The 17,959-nt window shown below is 38.8% G+C and overlaps 1 protein-coding gene across 7 annotated transcripts in view; it reads left to right on the top strand.

Annotated features, from left to right (window-relative positions):
• The window catches only part of MYPN (myopalladin), a 140,341-nt gene that overhangs the window by 39,016 nt on the left and 83,366 nt on the right, over positions 1 to 17,959 (top strand). For 6 of the 7 annotated variants that reach the window (XM_074382313.1, XM_074382312.1, XM_003928675.3 and 3 more), the window contains one exon: positions 658 to 1,560. The exons of the other annotated variant lie outside the window; for it this stretch is intronic. In XM_074382313.1, coding sequence (XP_074238414.1) covers positions 659 to 1,560 — 902 coding nt within the window. In that variant the 5' untranslated portion in view covers position 658. The remainder of the gene's footprint in view (positions 1 to 657; positions 1,561 to 17,959) is intronic. 7 annotated transcript variants of the gene reach the window in all.

The following is a 17,959-nucleotide window of genomic DNA, read 5'->3' on the forward strand; positions in this document are numbered from 1 at the left end:
GCCGAGATCGCGCCATTGCACTCCAGCCTGGGTAACAAGAGCGAAACTCCGTCTCAAAAAAATAAATAAATAAATAAATAAATAAATAAATAAATAAATAGTTTAATAAAGAGATAATCATCCAGGTTTTTATTTTCAATTTAAGGGAAATTTTATTCTGTTCTTATTTATTTCATAATTTGAGAGTAATACTTAAGTCTTCAAAGTTTATAAAAGGGGATGGGCACAGTGGCTCATGCCTATAATCCCAGCACTTTTGGAAGCTGAGGTGAGCGGATCACTTGAGAGTCTGGTAGTTCGAGACCAGCCTGGGCAACATGGCAAAACCTTGTCTCTGTAAAAAATACAAAAATTAGCCAGGTGTAGTGGCACATGCCTGTAGTCCCAGCTACATGGAAGGCTGAGGTAGGAGGATTGTGTGAGCCCATGAGGCAGAGGTTACAGGGAGCTGAGACTGCATCACTGCACTCCAGCCTGGGTGACAAAGTGAGACCTTGTCTCAAAAATAAATAAGTAGATAAATTGTAAAAGTATTAAAATTAGGCAATTCTTTATTTTGAGCTTTCAGTTCTAACGAATCTGCTGTGTTATAATAGACATAGACTTGTTATTCTCTAGAAATGATCCAAACTTTTTGTTATTATTATTTTGTGACAGCATGCAAGACGAGAGCATAGAAGCTTCTACTTCCATATCTCAGCTTCTAAGAGAGAGCTATTTAGCTGAAACCAGACATCGGGGAAACAATGAGAGGAGTCGAGCAGAGCCTTCCTCCAACCCTTTCCATTTTGGCAGTCCTTCTGGAGCTGCTGAAGGAGGGGGCGGCCAAGATGACCTTCCAGATCTTTCAGCCTTTCTAAACCAAGAAGAATTGGATGAAAGTGTCAATCTGGCAAGACTGGCCATCAATCATGACCCTTTGGAGAAGGCAGATGAAACTCAAGCTAGAAAACGACTTTCTTCTGATCAGATGAAACACTCACCTAATTTAAGTTTTGAACCTAGCTTCTGCCAGGATAACCCTCGAAGTCCCACCAGCTCTAAAGAAAGCCCCCAGGAGACAAAAAGGCCACAGTATTGTTCTGAAAGCCAGTCCAAAAAAGTATTCTTAAATAAGGCTGCTGACTTCATTGAAGAGCTATCCTCCCTTTTCAAAGCGCACAGCTCCAAAAGGATTAGACCTCGTGCCTGCAAAAACCACAAGAGTAAACTGGAATCTCAAAACAAAGTTATGCAGGAAAATAGCTCCAGTTTCTCAGATCTGTCAGAAAGACGAGAAAGATCTTCTGTTCCCATCCCTATCCCTGCGGATACCAGGGATAATGAAGTGAATCATGCCCTTGAACAGCAGGAAGCCAAGAGGCGTGAAGCGGAGCAGGCTGCCAGTGAGGCGGCTGGTGGAGACACCACCCCAGGGTCTTCACCTTCATCTCTCTACTATGAAGAACCTCTGGGGCAACCTCCCCGGTTCACTCAAAAGTTACGGAGCAGAGAAGTTCCAGAAGGAACTCGAGTACAGTTGGATTGCATAGTGGTAGGAATTCCACCACCTCAAGTAAGGTAAAAATGCCCCATTAGTAATGTTGAGTTAGTGTTGCTTTCCATCTACCATGACTCCCCTAAGTATTACCCTTTAAGTGTGTGGTTTTCAAAAATTATATACTCCCTTTGAGAAAAGTAGTCAGTGTCTAAAGCAGCTTGGTCCAATAATGATGTAAACCTAGTCGTGTATGTAATTTTAATTTCTCTAGTAGCCACATTTTTAAAAACTAAAAAGAACCAGGTGAAATTAAAGTTAATTACATACCTTATTTACCCAACATATTAAGAAAATTATCATTCAACATATAACCAATATAAGGATTGTTAATAAGATATTTTACATTATTTTCGTCATACCAGGGATTTGAAACCCAGCGTGAATTCTACACTTACAGCATATTTCAACTTGGATGTTAACTTTCCCTATGGAATATAACCTGCATTTCGTCTGGGCACAGTGGCTCACGTGTATAATCCCAGCACTTTGGGGGGCCAAGGTGGGCAGATCACTTGAGGTCAGAAGTTCGAGACCAGCCTGGCCAACATGGCGAAATACCAACTCTACTAAAAATACAAAAAACTTAGCCAGACGTGGTGACAGGCACCTATAATGCCAACTACTCAGGAGGCGGAGGCAGGGAGAATTTCTTGAACCTGAGAGGCAGAAGTTGCAGTGAGCTGAGATCACACCACTGCACTCCAGCCTGGGCTACAGAGTAAGATTCCATCTCAAAAGAAATAACATACATACATACATACATACATACATACATATCTAAAATGTATAATTAAAAATTCAGTTATTTAGTTGCACAAGCCACATTTCAGGTGCCCAATAACTGCATGTGTCTAATGACTCTAGTATTGGACAGTGCAGGACTACAGTTTATAGCCTAAAAAAGGTCTCTACTCAATGAATACCTGCAGTATTTTTTCAACTTTAAAGAAAACCAAATAATAGCATAATATTATTAGACTGATAGACCTGGGCTGAGGCTAAAGTCAATTTAAAGACCCATTGTACGTGTATTAAGTGTATTATAAACTTTCAATATCAGTTTCATGAACACTATGACTGATGGACAGAGAGGATATTCGTCTTTTATTTGCCTACCAGGGTTGGCTTTTCTGTGAGGCAAATGTCTCATATATAAGTTATATGTAAGTTTTAGGACTCCTCATTTGCCTAGGCTACACCTAATTTTGCATTCTAATTTTATTTTACTTTTTAAAGGAGCCCTTCCACATTTATGAGCTTCAGGTCCCACAAAACCTGGAACCAGCCTTAGCCCGCAGGGTAACATGTGCTACCTTTGATATTATAATGGAATAATATGGGAATAACATGGTTGAAGTGGATTACTTTTGTAGAGAATTCCTGGTATTTAGAGTCCTAGAAGAGTTTCTTTGTAATTACCTGATTATTACTAGAATATGATTTCATTACTATTTAACATTTATTCTCTGTATTTAAATAGGGCATCTGGGCATCATCTTTTTATTCTGTAATATTCATATTATAGGATAATACTAGTATTAATATTAATAATAGAATTTTTATTTATATATGCATATTAATTCAAGGGATTCAGGCCCAGAGACATATTCATATCTTGAGTTTTGCTTTTCAAAGGTAACATAAGGCAGTATCAAATATTATTTCTAGAGTGGCTGATACATTTGACTATTAGGTTATCCTGCCAGCCTCCTTGAGGGCAGGGATTCTGTTGTTTTTACCTTTGTGTTTTGAGCACCAAGCACAGCTTTGGGCTCATAGTAGCCACTCAGAAATGTTGAATGAGCTAGTGGATAAAGAAACAGGAAAACAAGAACCTTAAATTTAAATCAGAGGTGAGACCGTTGGCCTAAGATGTGGCAAAGGGTTGGAACGGAAAAACACAGGGTGGTGTCTGCCCTTCTGCTCTGAACGTGCCTGATGATACTCCCTGGGACTCTGGTCAGTAATGCCAGTGAAATGTCATTACAGCCCCATGGCAGATACCTCTTTGTGGCATCTGATCAATCTAAATAAGCTGGTGAGCACTCCAGTTCGTGATACATGCAAAACTTACGCCTGTCCAATCTGTTAGTTTCTGGGCATAGATTGATCAAAACAAAATTAGACTACATTATTCAGGTCTCATCCTACCCGTTTTTCAACCATGGTAATCTCAGATACAAGAATGAACTTAATGCACCACTGAGAAATACCGGTTAGGAAGAACTGTAAAGTACCCATTCCCCACAAAGCAAAGTAATGTGGTGGCTGCTCAGAAACCATTTAATCAGCCTACCAAAAATTTACAAATCTTAAATCTAAAAGTGAAAGAAATGTACACAGTTTCCATGTAGCAATGCTAATTTTTCCTGGGAAGAATTTCTTTACTGACAGAATTCATGCCCGTATCCCAACCACTGGTTCGATGCTAGGAAATTAGTAGATACTTGCTAAATATTTTCTGAATGAATTTGTGCTTAATTGCATGACTGCGATTCTATTAAGAACAGAATTAGAATTTTCCATGTAGACTATTAGCTGTCATTTTCCTAAGCACAGAATTTATATAACTCCAATCAGAAAGCAAATATTTCTTTATTTAGTTTTTACTATGTGCTCAGCACTGTGATCAGTGCAATGACAGACACAATATAAATGTGCATTCCTGCTGTCAAGGAGCTTGCAATACAGTTAAAAAAATAATCCTGGGCTGGGTGCGGTGGCTCACACCTATAATCCCAGCACTTTTGGAGGCCGAGGAGGATGGATCACGAGGTCAAGAGATCGAGACCATCCTGGTCAACATGGTGAAACCCCATCTCTACTAAAAAAAATAAATAAATAAAATAAAATAAAATAAATAATCCTAAATTTTATAGTACAAATTTTAAGTACTGTCAGATGTCAGAGAAGGAGTGAAGGATTAGAAAGGCCAAAGAAGTCTTTAGAGATGCAGGAGGATTTTACTTGAACTTTGAGTAGTGAAAATTTAGGTAGAAAGTTTCTCATTTATTAATTCAACAAATACTGATCGAGTTACTAAAGTGATTTCACTGAGAGTACAAAACAATTGTGAGCTATTAGAGGTCAGGAATCTTGTTTTGAAACCAAATCTAAACTCTTCTGAGAGGGTGGCTCACAAACTAGTAGAGGTATCAGGCAGGCAGCAAACCAATCACTGCAGTCTTATGTAATAAGGGCTATGACAGGAGTCTGTATATGAGGCAGTGGTGGCTTAAAGGAGCATATGAGTTGCTTGGCTTGGAGTGCACAATAAGAAAGCATTAACACAGGAGATACAGGAGGCCCTTTGGAAAAATCTAGATACCTTCATTCTTTCATTCATCCAACGATTATTAGGTGCCTATTTATGTGCCACATACTGTTATAGGCACTAAAGTTAAAGCAGCGAACAAGACAGACAAATTCCCTGCCTTCATGGAGCTTAGAGTCTAGTAAGGAACCCAGATCATAAACAAAAATTCTGTAAGTGATGATGTAATTATGATTGTGATAAATGTTATAAAGAAGGGTGCATATGGCAAAGGGACTAAACCTTGTGGGTTGAGAAGGTTTTCTTGAAAAGTGACATAAAGGATAGCTAAGAGTTAGCCTGGCAAAGTAGGCTGTGGGGAAAAGTATTGCAGGCTGAGGGAATAAAAAATGTGAAGCCCCTGAGGCAGCAAGGTAATCGGTGAGTTTAGGAAATTGAAGGAAGAAATTATGCCTTTATGTCACTAAACCTTAAAGGGTGAGAAGGAAATGGTTTGAAATTAAGTATAGAGAGAGACTAGGGGTCAGATTCTCTCTCTCTCTCTCTCTCTCTCTCTCTCTCTTTTTTTCCCAAATGGGTCTTAAACTCTTTCCAGGAAGTCAGATTCTAAAAGCCTCCTAGAGCAGGCTACTCAAAGTGGGTCCATGGACCAGCGGCATCAGCTTCACCTGGGAGCTTGAGAGACAGGCAAATTCACAGCCCACATCTCGGACCCACTGAATCAGAATCAGGATGTCTAGGGATGAGGCTCAGCCATCTGAGTTCTAACAAACTGCTGATAATTTGTCGATAATTTGTTGAAGCTAAGCAATGTGTGCAAAGTGGTTCATTGTTCTAGTCTATGTATGTTTGAATGTTTTCATAATGAAAAGGTTTTTAAAAATAATATTAGTAAATTTTGCATGTTTTAAAACTTTGATACAAGTGAAATAATAATGTCTATTTTCTTTTGCTACTTGAATTTTTTTTCCTAAAAAGTATATCCATGTTACACGTAACTCTAATTCACTTGTTTTCATTGCTATGTAGTATTTTACTGTATGGCCAGAATAATATATTATTGATGTACATTTGAGTCATCTATAGTTTTTTTCCTAATATGAACAATGTCATTATAAATGTTCTAATATACTTTACTGGTACACAAGTTTTTCCTGGTGAATGAGTATGTTGGGCATATGATTGCTGGCAGAATATGTATAACCTCAACTTTTTGATAATATCAAATTGTTTTCCAAAGGAATTGTTCTGACTTACATTCCCACCAACATTGTGTAAGAGTTTTGGTTGTTCTGCATCATTGCCAATATTGATATTACGTTGAGTATCCCTTATCTGAAATGCTTGAGACCAGAAGCATTCAAATTTCAATTTTTATTGGATTTTGGAATATTTGCATTATACAGTGGTTTGTTCTTTTCTTACTGATTCACGAAACTTTTAAAATATCCTGGATAGGCTAGGTGCAGTGGTTCATGCCTATAATCCTAGCACTTTGGGAGGCAGAGGTGTGCCAATGACCTGAGCTCAGGAGTTCGAGACCAGCCTGGCCAACATGACAAAACCCCATCTCTACTAAAAATATAAAAATTAGCCAGGTGTGGTGGCACATGCCTGTAATCTCAGCTACTCAGGAGGCTGAGGCAGGAGAATGGCTTGAACCCAGGAGGTGGAGGTTACAGTGAGCCGAGATTATGCCATTGCATTCCAGCCTGGGTGACAAGAGTGAAACTCTGTCTAAAAAGAAAAAGAAAAAAGAGGCCGGGCGCGGTGGCTCAAGCCTGTAATCCCAGCACTCTGGGAGGCCGAGGCAGGTGGATCACGAGGTCAAGAGATCGAGACCATCCTGGTCAACATGGTGAAACCCCGTCTCTACTAAAAATACAAAAAATTAGCTGGGCATGGTGGCACGTGCCTGTAATCCCAGCTACTCAGGAGGCTGAGGCAGGAGAATTGCCTGAACCCAGGAGGCGGATGTTGCGGTGAGCCGAGATCGCGCCATTGCACTCCAGCCTGGGTAACAAGAGTGAAACTCCGTCTCAAAAAAAAAAAAAAAAAAGAAAAAAGAAAAAAACAACATCCTGGATACTAGTCATATAAGATGTTATGAAAATATTATCTTCCAGTTTCATTTGTATTTTTTTCTCTTTTTATTTTTATTTTATTTTAGTTTATCTTTAGGTAATTAGATATTCTTAACTTTAGCATCAAATTAATTAATTTTTTCCTTTATGTGGTTTTTGTGGTTTGCATCTAGTTTAAGAAATTCTTCCTAACCTCAAAGTCATAAAGATATTCTTGTATTTTGTCTTCAAAAAATGCTATAATTTTGTCTTTCACGTTTAAGTTTTTAATTCACTTAAAGTTGATTTTTATATATGATATAAAGTAGGGAACTCATTTTCATTTTTTTAAGAATAGCCAATTATTCTAGCACCAGTTTATGGAAAAGTAAATATTTTCCCCACTGATCTATAGTGTCAGCTCCATCATAACTTGAAATTCCATAAATGTATAGGCTTTCTCTTATTTTCCGGTGGTTTATTTATCTCGTTACAATAGGCTTTTCATGGTTCTTGGTTTCCAACTTTTTCATTTTAAGGATTTTCAGCTCTTCTTGCTCTTTTGCTCTAAAATATAAATTTTGGAATCCTCTTAACAAGTTTTAAAATCTACGCCAGGCGTGGTGATTCATGCCTATAATCCCAGCACTTTGAGAGGCCAAGGCAGGCGGATCACTTGAGGTCAGGAGTTCGAGAGCAACCTGGCCAACATGGTGAAATCCTGTCTCTACAAAAAATACAAAAATAAGCTGGGTGTAGTGGCAGATACCTGTAGTCTCAGCTATCTGGGAGGCTGAAGTGTGAGAATCACTTGAACTCGGGAGGCAGGAGTTGCAGTGAGCCAAGATTGCACCACTGCCCTCCAGCCTGGGCAATAGAGCAAGACTCTGCCTCAAAAAAAAAAAAAAAAAAATCAAATAAGACTTTTGGAATTGCATTGAATCTGTAGATCGACTTAGGGGAATTTGACATCTTTAAAATACTGAGCTTTCATATTCAAGGACATGGTATATTTCTCCATTTTAAAAGGTATTCTTTAATTTCTGTCGTTCAGGATGGAGTGCAGTGGTACAATGCTAGCTCACTGTAACCTCGAACTCCCGAGTTCAGGTGATCCTCCTGCTTGGTTGTCCCGAGTAGCAGGGACTACACTGCAGGTGTGAGCCACTGTGCCAGGTTTCATAGGCAGTATTCTTTAATTTCTTTCAATAAAGTTTTATAATCTTTTCTCTGGGTCTTACAAATCCTTGGTTAGCTTAATTCATAGGCATCTCATTTTTAATGCTATTATTATTTTTTAATACTATTATTAATTGCATCTTTGCTAAAAATTACTTTCTATGTTTGTTGTATATTAGAAATACAATTGACCTCTATAACTTGCTAAATTGATGAAACAATTCTCCTTTGGAGGACTTTTCCTCATTCAACAACCACTAAATTTACGGAAATCTATCTATAGATTTTTGGGAGTGTTCTTCCTTCTTAATCCTCTATTTTCTATTTCATTATTTTTGCTGTTTTGAGCTGGCTAAGTACTTCGGTACAATGTTAAACAGAAGTGTCATATTCTGTTCAATACCTGCTCTAGTCTTATTTCTGATCTTAAAGAGAATGTTTTCTAGCTCCATAATAACACATTATGTAGAATTTTGTTGTAAGTTCTGTTGTCTAAAAAGATTAAGATTTTTAAAAATCATAAATGGATGTTGAATTTTTTCAAGCACTTTTTCTGCATTTGTTGAGATTATTATGTTTTTCCCCCTTTACTTTGTTAGTATGGTAAAGAATATTGATTTTATAATGTTAAACCAATCTTGAATTCTTTGGATAAACACAATTTTGTCATAATCTACTATCTTTTTATATGTTTCAAGCATTTGGTTTGCTAATTTTTAAAAGGATTTTGCGTTTTTGTTCAAGTACAAAATTGACCTCAATTTTCTTTCTTATATTTTTGTCAGAAGACAATTGGCCCCAAGCCCCAAGCATGATATTTAATTAATACAACTGGTATAGCCCTTGAGGGTGGTTATGGTTTTCATCTTTCTGATTGGTAGTGGCATCCATTCTGAATCAGCAGTTAATTACTGTAAGTATCACTCCTGTCCAGACCATACTGCAAAGGAATTCCAAGATTCGAAGTTTGGGTAGATGAGGAAAATCCCCTAAAGGAAACTGGCAAGGAACATCCCAAACGGTAGGGGAGAAATAGGGCAGTCATAAACAAGAAGAGTTGCTTCAGGAGGGATTAAGTAGCTGACTACAGTGAATACTAATTAGAGATCAAGTAGGATGAGAACTGAAAAGTATCATTTGATTTAATAACATGAAGGCCATAATGACCTCAATAAGAGCAGTTTGAGAGGGTGATGGGCGCAGAAGGCAAATTAGAAGTAGTTTAGCAGTGAAAAGGGCATCATCAGACCAAAATGATAGACTGAGCACATGGGCCCATCTTGTCTTCTAACACCCCAAAACCTAACTGGAAAACAATATAGAATGCCATGTGTACGCCTAAATTTTTTTTTTCTTTTTTCTTTTTTTTTTGAGATGGAGTCTCGGCCAGGCGCGGTGGCTCACTTCTGTAATCCTAGCACTTTGGGAGGCCGAGGTGGGTGGATCACCTGAGGTCAGGAGTTCAAGACCAGCCTGACCATCACAGTGAAACCCCATCTTTAAAAAAAAAAAAAAGAGAGAGATAAAAGAGATGGAGTCTCTTACTCTGCCCCCAGGCTGGTCTTGAACTCCTGACCTCAGACATCCACTGATCTCAGGCAATCCACTCACCTCAGCCTCCCAAAGAGCTGGGATTATAGGCATAAGCCACTGTGCCCGGCCTATAGACCTGAAATTTTAACAAATTTCTCAAAGTTAGAAAACTTATAGATGGAAGAGAGTCAAGTTTTGTGGGCTCTGAAGTGTACACAGTTTGGGAAGTCCCCTTTAAGATAAAGAATGCAAAATTGTGAATATGCAGTTAGGTACAGGGCTTTGGAAGGGAGCCGTGCAGGTGAGGAACCCTGAAGCTTCATTGGTTTCTTGGTAAATCTGCTTCTAAGCAGATAAAACCTGATTGACAAGAGAACCCAAAGGCCAAATTGTATCCCAGAGAAGACTGTTGCAGAATAGGGAACTCTCTGGACATGCTCCAGGCTCAGGGGCAAAAGATACAATAGTGAGAGAGGGCCCAAGGTCGTCAGGGTGATTAATCTGGGAGCTACATTCAGAGCAGCTGTGTAGGTGAGTGCTTCCTGCTTCCCCTGCTTGGGCTGAGCCACAAGCACTGCCCGTTTACACAGAAGCCAGAGCAGCAAATGTGCTGGACAAGCAGGCAGTGTCCCAGATAGCCAGGAGGACTGAGGACTACTGGTACACAGTACATGCCTACCTGAAATTACAGTCTGCTCCTCCCCAGCAACCACCAGAAATATAATCAGAAATTACAGAAATGTAATCAGAGCCGACCTCCATAAAAAAGTAAGATTTTCAAAAAGCTAAGGAAGTTAACACCATGAAAGGCTCTAAATTGAACAAATAGAAGAACTTACTCTGAAAGAAAGAGTTAACATAGCAAACAGAAGGGAAGAAATCATTCTTCAAAATATATAACATGCAAAAATTCAAGTATGTTGAATTAACAGTAACAACAAAACTAAAAAATTCAAGATACTCATTTGTTCATTCATTCAATAACAATTAATTCAGCACTCCCTACTGGTCTCACTACTATCAAGGACTATTCCAGATACTTGGGATTCATCAGTAAATAAAGCAAAGTTCCTTGCCATATTACATTCTAGATGAGGTGAAGGAGAACAGATAAATAATACATTTAATAAATAAGTAGGCCAGGTGTGGTGGCTCACAACTATAATCTCAGCACTTTGGTAGGCCGAGGTGGACAGATCATGAGGTCAGGAGTTTGAGACCAGTCTGGCTAACATGGTGAAACCCTGTCTCTACCAAAAATACAAAAATTAGCCAGGCGTGATGGCGCCCGCCTGTAATCCCAGCTACTCAGGAGGCTGAAGCAGGAGAACCGCTTGAACTCGGGAGGCAGAGGTTGCAGTGAGCTGAGATTGCACCACTGCACTCCAGTCTGGGTGACAGAGCAAGACTGTATCTCAAAAATAAATAAATAAATAAACAAACAAACAAATAAATAATTAAATTATATAGTAATGTAGTAATAAGTACTATGAGACAAAGAAAGAGAAGGATTTCTAGAAGACAATACAAATTTTCTAGTCACCCCTCCTCAAAGTAATTTAGTGTTTAAAAAAAACTATTTTAGGAACTATTTTTATCTTTTCATATTTATTCATCTTTCTTTTGTTATATCTAAAATAAGGATATGTGGTAAGGGTGGTATTGATGTCTTGGTATTAGCCACTACCTATTTATGTTTTCCTTAAGTTACCAAGAAGTTTCTGTCTGGAAGAACTCAATAATTTATTTTATTTTATTGTGTTATTTATTTTGAGACAGAGTCTCACTTATTCACCCAGGCTGGAGTGCAGTGGCATGATCTTGGCTCACTGCAACCTTTGTCTCCCAGGTTCAAGCAATTCTCGTGCCTCAGCCTCCTGCATAGATGGGATTACAGGCAAGCGCTACCATGCCAGGCTAAGTTTTGTATTTTTAGTAGAGATGGAGATTTCACCATGTTGACCAGGCTGGTCTTGAACTCCTGACCTCAAGTGATCCACCTGCCTCAGCCTTTCAAAGTGCTGGGATTACAGGCATGAGCCACTGTCCGCGGCCATAACTCAATAAATTTTAATAACACTTAAAACAGACATATTCTTTCACTTACACTCACACCCGCCCATGAGTGGAACATAGTCACTGGACGTGAAGACTTAAGTTTACTAACTCAGTAGCAGTCAAACGGGACATACAAATTGTGTCACAAAACTCAACATAACTTTGAGTCCTATTAAACAACATCTGTTATTATCTTATTGCCCAATATGGTCCAGTTGCACTCTGTATATGAAGAATTACTGTGATGCTTGGAAAGAGCTGGAAATGTACTATTTTTTGGCTGTGCTTTAGGCCCCACATTCTTCACTTAAGAGATCAAGCATTGGCTGAGCGCAGTGGCTCACGCCTGTAATTCCAACACTTTGGGAGGCCCAGGCAGGCAGATCACAAGGTCAGGAACTTGAGACCAGCCTGACCAACATGGTGAAACCCTGTCTCTACTGAAAATACAAAAATTAGCCGGGCATGTTGGCACACCGCCTGTAATCCCAGCTACTCAGGAGGCTGAGACAGGAAAATCGCTTGAACCCAGGGGGTGGAGGTTGCAGTGAACCAAGATCGTGCATCTGCACTCCAGCCTGGGTGACAGAGCAAGACACCATCTTAAAAAAAAAAAAAAAAAAAAAAAAAAAAAAAAAAAAAAAGATCAAGCATTGTTAAACAAAGCTGGGTAAAGACAATTAAAGGAAAGTCCTTTTCTAGTGCCCAAACCTTCTTGAAGAAATGAAAATTTAAAAAATGAAGCTATAATGACCCTAATTGAGTTCATTCAGTTAACATTCATACAACAAATATTTTTGAGCAGCTAAAATGTACCATACATAGTGTTAGATGCCAGTGTCCTTGTGGTTATTGTCCAGTAGAGAAGAGAGATATTAAAACAAATCAACCTACAAGCAAACGTATAATTATAAAATATATAAAGATTTGGGAAAGGAAAAGAACAGGGTGTTACGAGAGGGAATAATAGAAGTTGGGATAGGGACTTTGGAAGGGCTGGGGCATGGTTAAAGAAAGACTCTGAGTAATCATTCTTTTAACGAGCGTTATTACTGGTGAGTCAGAACACACATTCAAATTATGTTTAGGAGTTGTTAATGTGCTAAAACAATGAGTCATAATATTTATCCAAGCCACATTTTAGAAGAAATAGTAACCTCACAGCAGAATGGTGATACACAGCCAAAAGTCCAGTTAAATCTGAAAAATGTTTCTCTTCGGTGTCTTTCTTCCTCCTTCCCAGGCTTGCTAGCTAATCAAATGAGCAGATCTGGCAAGCCGTGCTTGTGCATGAGAGGTGGGTCCTTTTCTTTAACCATCTGAACCTGCCCTATTTACCCTGCTCATTGACTCATTTCTGTTGAGCCATGAATCATGCCTGCCACCCACTGCCATTCTGTGTCATGAGGATTTGGCGTTCTAAAAACATGCCGCCAGTCAGGGCATTTCTATGAAAGCATTCCCTAACATGGATGGAGGTTTGAGAATATGGGTTCCCCCTGCCCCTTGAAAGTCTTCAGCATTGCTAGGCAAATTTAACACCTTTTCAGAAGCCAGCCTGATCCCTGTCTAATTTCTAAGTGGGTCATGCTGTTAAAGTTAGAGTGATGGTTACTGATTGTTTTTTTAGGCCTGCTGGGGGCATCCTGGCCATCTGAGTAAGGACAAAAACACTTCTGGCAGAGAGTTTGGGCATTTGAATCATTCCACTTATCTCCTTCTAGCGAAACAATTGCTCATAGATGTTTCCACTCTCATTTTGGTAAGGACTAGAAATGTTCTCTAAAGAATTTAGATAATCCTATAATGTTTGTATAAGGGAAGGTATTAATTTTAAAATAGCTATTGGTATTTGTTTTTATCAAATTAATAGAGTTACATTGCTTTAAAAGCCAAACGTTATTAAAGAACAGACCCTTTTCAAACTTTTTTGCAATGTTCTGTTTATTTACCTCTAGCTTCTAAATAACATGCCAGTGGCTCAAACCTTTTGTTCTCAGGATCCCCTTACAATCTTAAAAATCAGTGAGGCTAAAAAGGGGGTTTATGTGAGTTGTAATATTTTGTGTATTTATCATATCAGAATTTAAAACTGAGAAATGTTTTAAATATTTGTTTATTTGTTTTTTTTCCTCTTAGGAAGGAGTCTCGCTCTGTCACCCAGGTTGGAGTGCAGTGGCACGATCTCAGCTCACTGCAACCTCTGCTCCTGGGTTCCAGTGAGTCTCCTGCCTCAGCCTCTCTAGTAGCTGGGACTATAGGCATGCACCACACTTGGTGAATTTTTGTGTTTTTAGTAGTGACAAAGTTTCACCATGTTGACCAGGCTGGTCTTGAACTCCTGATCTCAGGTGATCCACCCTCCTTAGCCTCTCAAATTGCTGGGATTACAGGCGTGAGCCACTGCCCTCGGCTGTTTATTCATTTTTAAATAGTAATAATAAACATGTTAACAAAAAAATTTTATTTTTAAAAAAACTGCGTTTTCCAAAACAAACAAAAAGCCATTTAATGAGAAGAGTAGCATTGATTTTCATTGTTTGCATATCTCTTTAATATCTGGCTTAATGGAAGACAGCTAGATCCTCACGTTGGCTTCTGCATTCAGTCTGTTGTATTATGTTGTTTGGGTTGAAGTAAATTCAAAAAATCCAACCTTAGCAGGGCACAGTGGCTCACACCTGTAATCCCAGCGCTCTGGGAGGCCAAGGCAGGCAGATTGCCTGAGGTCAGGAGTTCGAGACCAGACTGACCAACATGGAGAAACCCTGTCTCTACTAAAAATACAAAAAATAGCCAGACATGGTGGCCTATGCCTGTAATCTCAGATACTAGGGAGGCTGAGGCAGGAGAATCGCTTAAAACCAGGAGGTGGAGGTTTCGGTGAGCCGAGATCGTGCCATTGCACTCCAGCCTGGGCAACAAGAACGAAACTCTGTCTCAAAAAAAAAAAAAAAAAAATCCAACCTTACACAGTTACGTAGTCAGAAACAGAAGGAGCATTTTAATTGTCTTTTCAGGAGATCGTGGCTATTCTTATTTGATATCATATTAAAATTAACTAGCAGTTGTTTCTGAAAGATTTGTTGCAATGTGAAATCTGAAACCACACCAATAAACTTTTGTACTCTGCTGTACTGAAACCTACTGTCTTGAACTTTGAATGGATAATATCACACATTGGTCATCAGGAAAATGAGTAATGCAGATCTTCAAAAAGGTGATGCATTTTGTTATATAATATTTTAAAATTACATTTGTTAATATCATCGCTGATTTCATAAAAAATTCGTTAAGTATTGGAAAACCATAAAGTAACTGTGGAGGATACAAGTTTTCCAAACTTCTAATTTTCCCTTGAAACCTCAAATTTTTTCATTGGCAACAAATGCTGTCAGGTTTTTTTTTTTTACTTGAAACCTCAGGTTTACTTCCTTCATTTTTGAGAAAACGTCTGCTGAATACCCAGTTTGAATAACCATAATTTGTCTATCATTTGTTCTTTCAACTTAAAATATTGTTTCATGAGTTAGGCAGCTAGTTCAACCCTTAATGCAAACATCACGCAAGTGTTCTTTCATATGCAACAGAAATGCTTTATGCTATGAATACTTCTCATTTTACCACCCAAATACTAAGAACACGTGGACTCAAGGTAGAGATTAATAAAAGTAATGATTTTTACTGCTTCATCAAGAACAGGTTTTGGTGAAATGGAATTTTTCTTTTTCTTTTTCTTTCTTTCTTTTTTTTTTTTTTTTTTTTTTTGAGACAGTCTCGCTCACGTCATGCAGGCTGAATTTCAGTGACACCATGTCAGCTCTCTGCACCTTCGCCTTCTGGGTTCAAGCAATGCTCCTTTGAGTAGCGGGGATTACAGGCGTGTGCCACCATGCACAGCTAATTTGTGTATTTTTAGTAGAGATGGGGTTTCGCCATGTTGGCCAGGCTGGTCTCAAACTCCTGACCTCAGGTGATCCACCCTCATTGGCCTCCCAAAGTGCTAGGATTACAGGCATGAGCCATTGTGCCCGGCTTTTTTTTTTTTTTTTTTAACTGCCAAGTGTGGTGGTAAATGCAGTAACCACTTATCAGTTTTACAACAGTGCTTTAATTTATGTTGCTAAAGCACCACCAATAGACCCACTGTGGCTTTTGCACCATCAGTGTAAATGTCAACACAATGAAAAGGCAAATAATATCTTAGTATTATATAAAAACAGTTCTGTCTTCTGAAAGTGAACTACACTTTCAGAACCACTGTGATATGCCTCTACTGCTATTTCTTGGTTTGCTGATGTTAGCTATTTCTGCTGACTTCCTATTCTGCAAGATGAAGGGTTAGCACCCCTATCCTAAACTAACATTCCCCTTGCTCCTTCCTCTATCACTTCATTATAATCATCACACTGTGGTTTAAAAAAAATCGTTTACCTTCCTGTTACTATCTAAGTATTGTCCACTACCAAAGCTAGTAGGGTAAAGTGAATATTTCTTTGCTTATACAACTCTTTATTTTGACCTTAAAATTGATTACACTGTTGCTTTTACTACACGTGTAGTTCTGTGTTTCTATTGCAAATTTGTCTTAATTCTCCAACACATTTATGTAACTTCTCTTAAATATTCTCTTCCACGCAGTCTCAGGTGATCCGTCAGGTCCATCTGCTTTTCCCTAGAGAAATCCCTTTGGAAGCCCTTCTTCCTCCTGCTCCAATATGGGGCAGCTAGCTGCTACCTCAGCCTGCAACTCAGCCTTCATCCTGGGACATTTGCTAACTGCTCGGAAGAGGAGAGGTGACCTAGTGGGGAGATCTAAAAGCCCATTTTCTAAACTTGTAACCAACCTCCCTGTTTTAAGCTCTATCTCTCTTCCCCCATTGTCTGCAAACTTGTGCCTCTAAATCCCAAAACTTTCTGGGGTTCTGCTGCACAAATTGGCTTCTTCTTTCACTAATACCCACAAGTGGGTGCTGTGTTTCCACATTTCTCAAATTTCCTGGTTCCTCAACCTGCTTTCCATCTTCCAAAAGTTTTGAACAGGTCTGCTATTGTCTCCCCTTTCATTCTTTTTGTCCTTATGGTTTTGTACCTTAAAAAAAATTCTTTTATTCTCATTTTAAGGGCATTTCAGGAAGGGAGTAAACGTCAACATATGTGCTCCATCTGTCTTGTTTAATTGGATGTCCAGTGTTTGGATGTGGAACTGCACATGCTCTGAGGATTTGTTCATACAAGCTCCTTGTGGTCTTGGTAGATTTATGCTTTGGGAGATTTATGAACCTATTTCAGCAGCTCTGTGTACTGCTGCTACCACAACAGAAATCAAAGGTTGCCGTAGAACTTGATGAAGCAAATTACAAACACTTGGAAAATATTAACTATGAATTTCTTCCATCAGTCAGTCTTTCAACAAACCCATCAAACACATTTCCTGAGTACTACATGTGCTGGGGCACTGTTGTAGGTGCTGGGATTGTAGTGGTAAATAAGACCAATACAGTCCTCTCACGGACTTTGCAGTCTAGTGAAGGGGACAAACCACAACAAAATAGACAAGTATGTAAGACAATTTCAGATAGTAATAAATGCCATGAAGATAACAAAAGAGGGTAATGTGCTAGAGTGACTGAGGATAAGGGGGCTATATTGGGAAGAGGGTCAGAAAAGGCCTTTCTGAGAAGGCAACATTTGAGCTGAGATCTGACTGATACGAAGGACCTATCTTTGTAAAGATCCAGGGCAGGAAGGTTTCAGGAAGTACCAAAATTCCAAGGTGGGGAAAAGCTTATGTGTTCACAGACTCAAAAGACCAGTGTCGTTGGAACATAGTGCAGAGAACAGTAATGGGAGATGGGGTTCAGAAACGAGAGTTGGAAAGGCAAATTTGGATGTTGTCCCAAATAGAGGTGATAATTGAAATTATAGGATGAGAGAAATTGGCCAAAGAAGACTTTGAGCACTGTGGATGCTGCAAGAGCATCCAACACTGTCCTTACCTTCAGAGAATTTACAACCAAGGAAAACTGGTGAGGCAAGACACATTTTCAAAATAGAAAATAATAAAAGAGCGTATAATCAAGTATTTGCCTGGCATGGTACAGGTTTTTTTTGGTTTTTTGGTTTTTTTTAGATAAAGTTAGAAAACATAACAATCATTCAGAATTGATGTTAAAATATAGCTTTGTGGAAGAGGTAATATCTGAGCCAAATTTTGATGAATGACTTATAGTTGTAGCAGCTGAAAGGCAGAAAAAGAGAATCTCAGAGAGAAAAAAACACGGGCAGAGACTTGAATGTGGGGGTGACCAT

The sequence above is a fragment of the Saimiri boliviensis genome, chromosome 12 (genome assembly GCF_048565385.1).
Source record: "Saimiri boliviensis isolate mSaiBol1 chromosome 12, mSaiBol1.pri, whole genome shotgun sequence".
NCBI lineage: Eukaryota > Metazoa > Chordata > Mammalia > Primates > Cebidae > Saimiri > Saimiri boliviensis.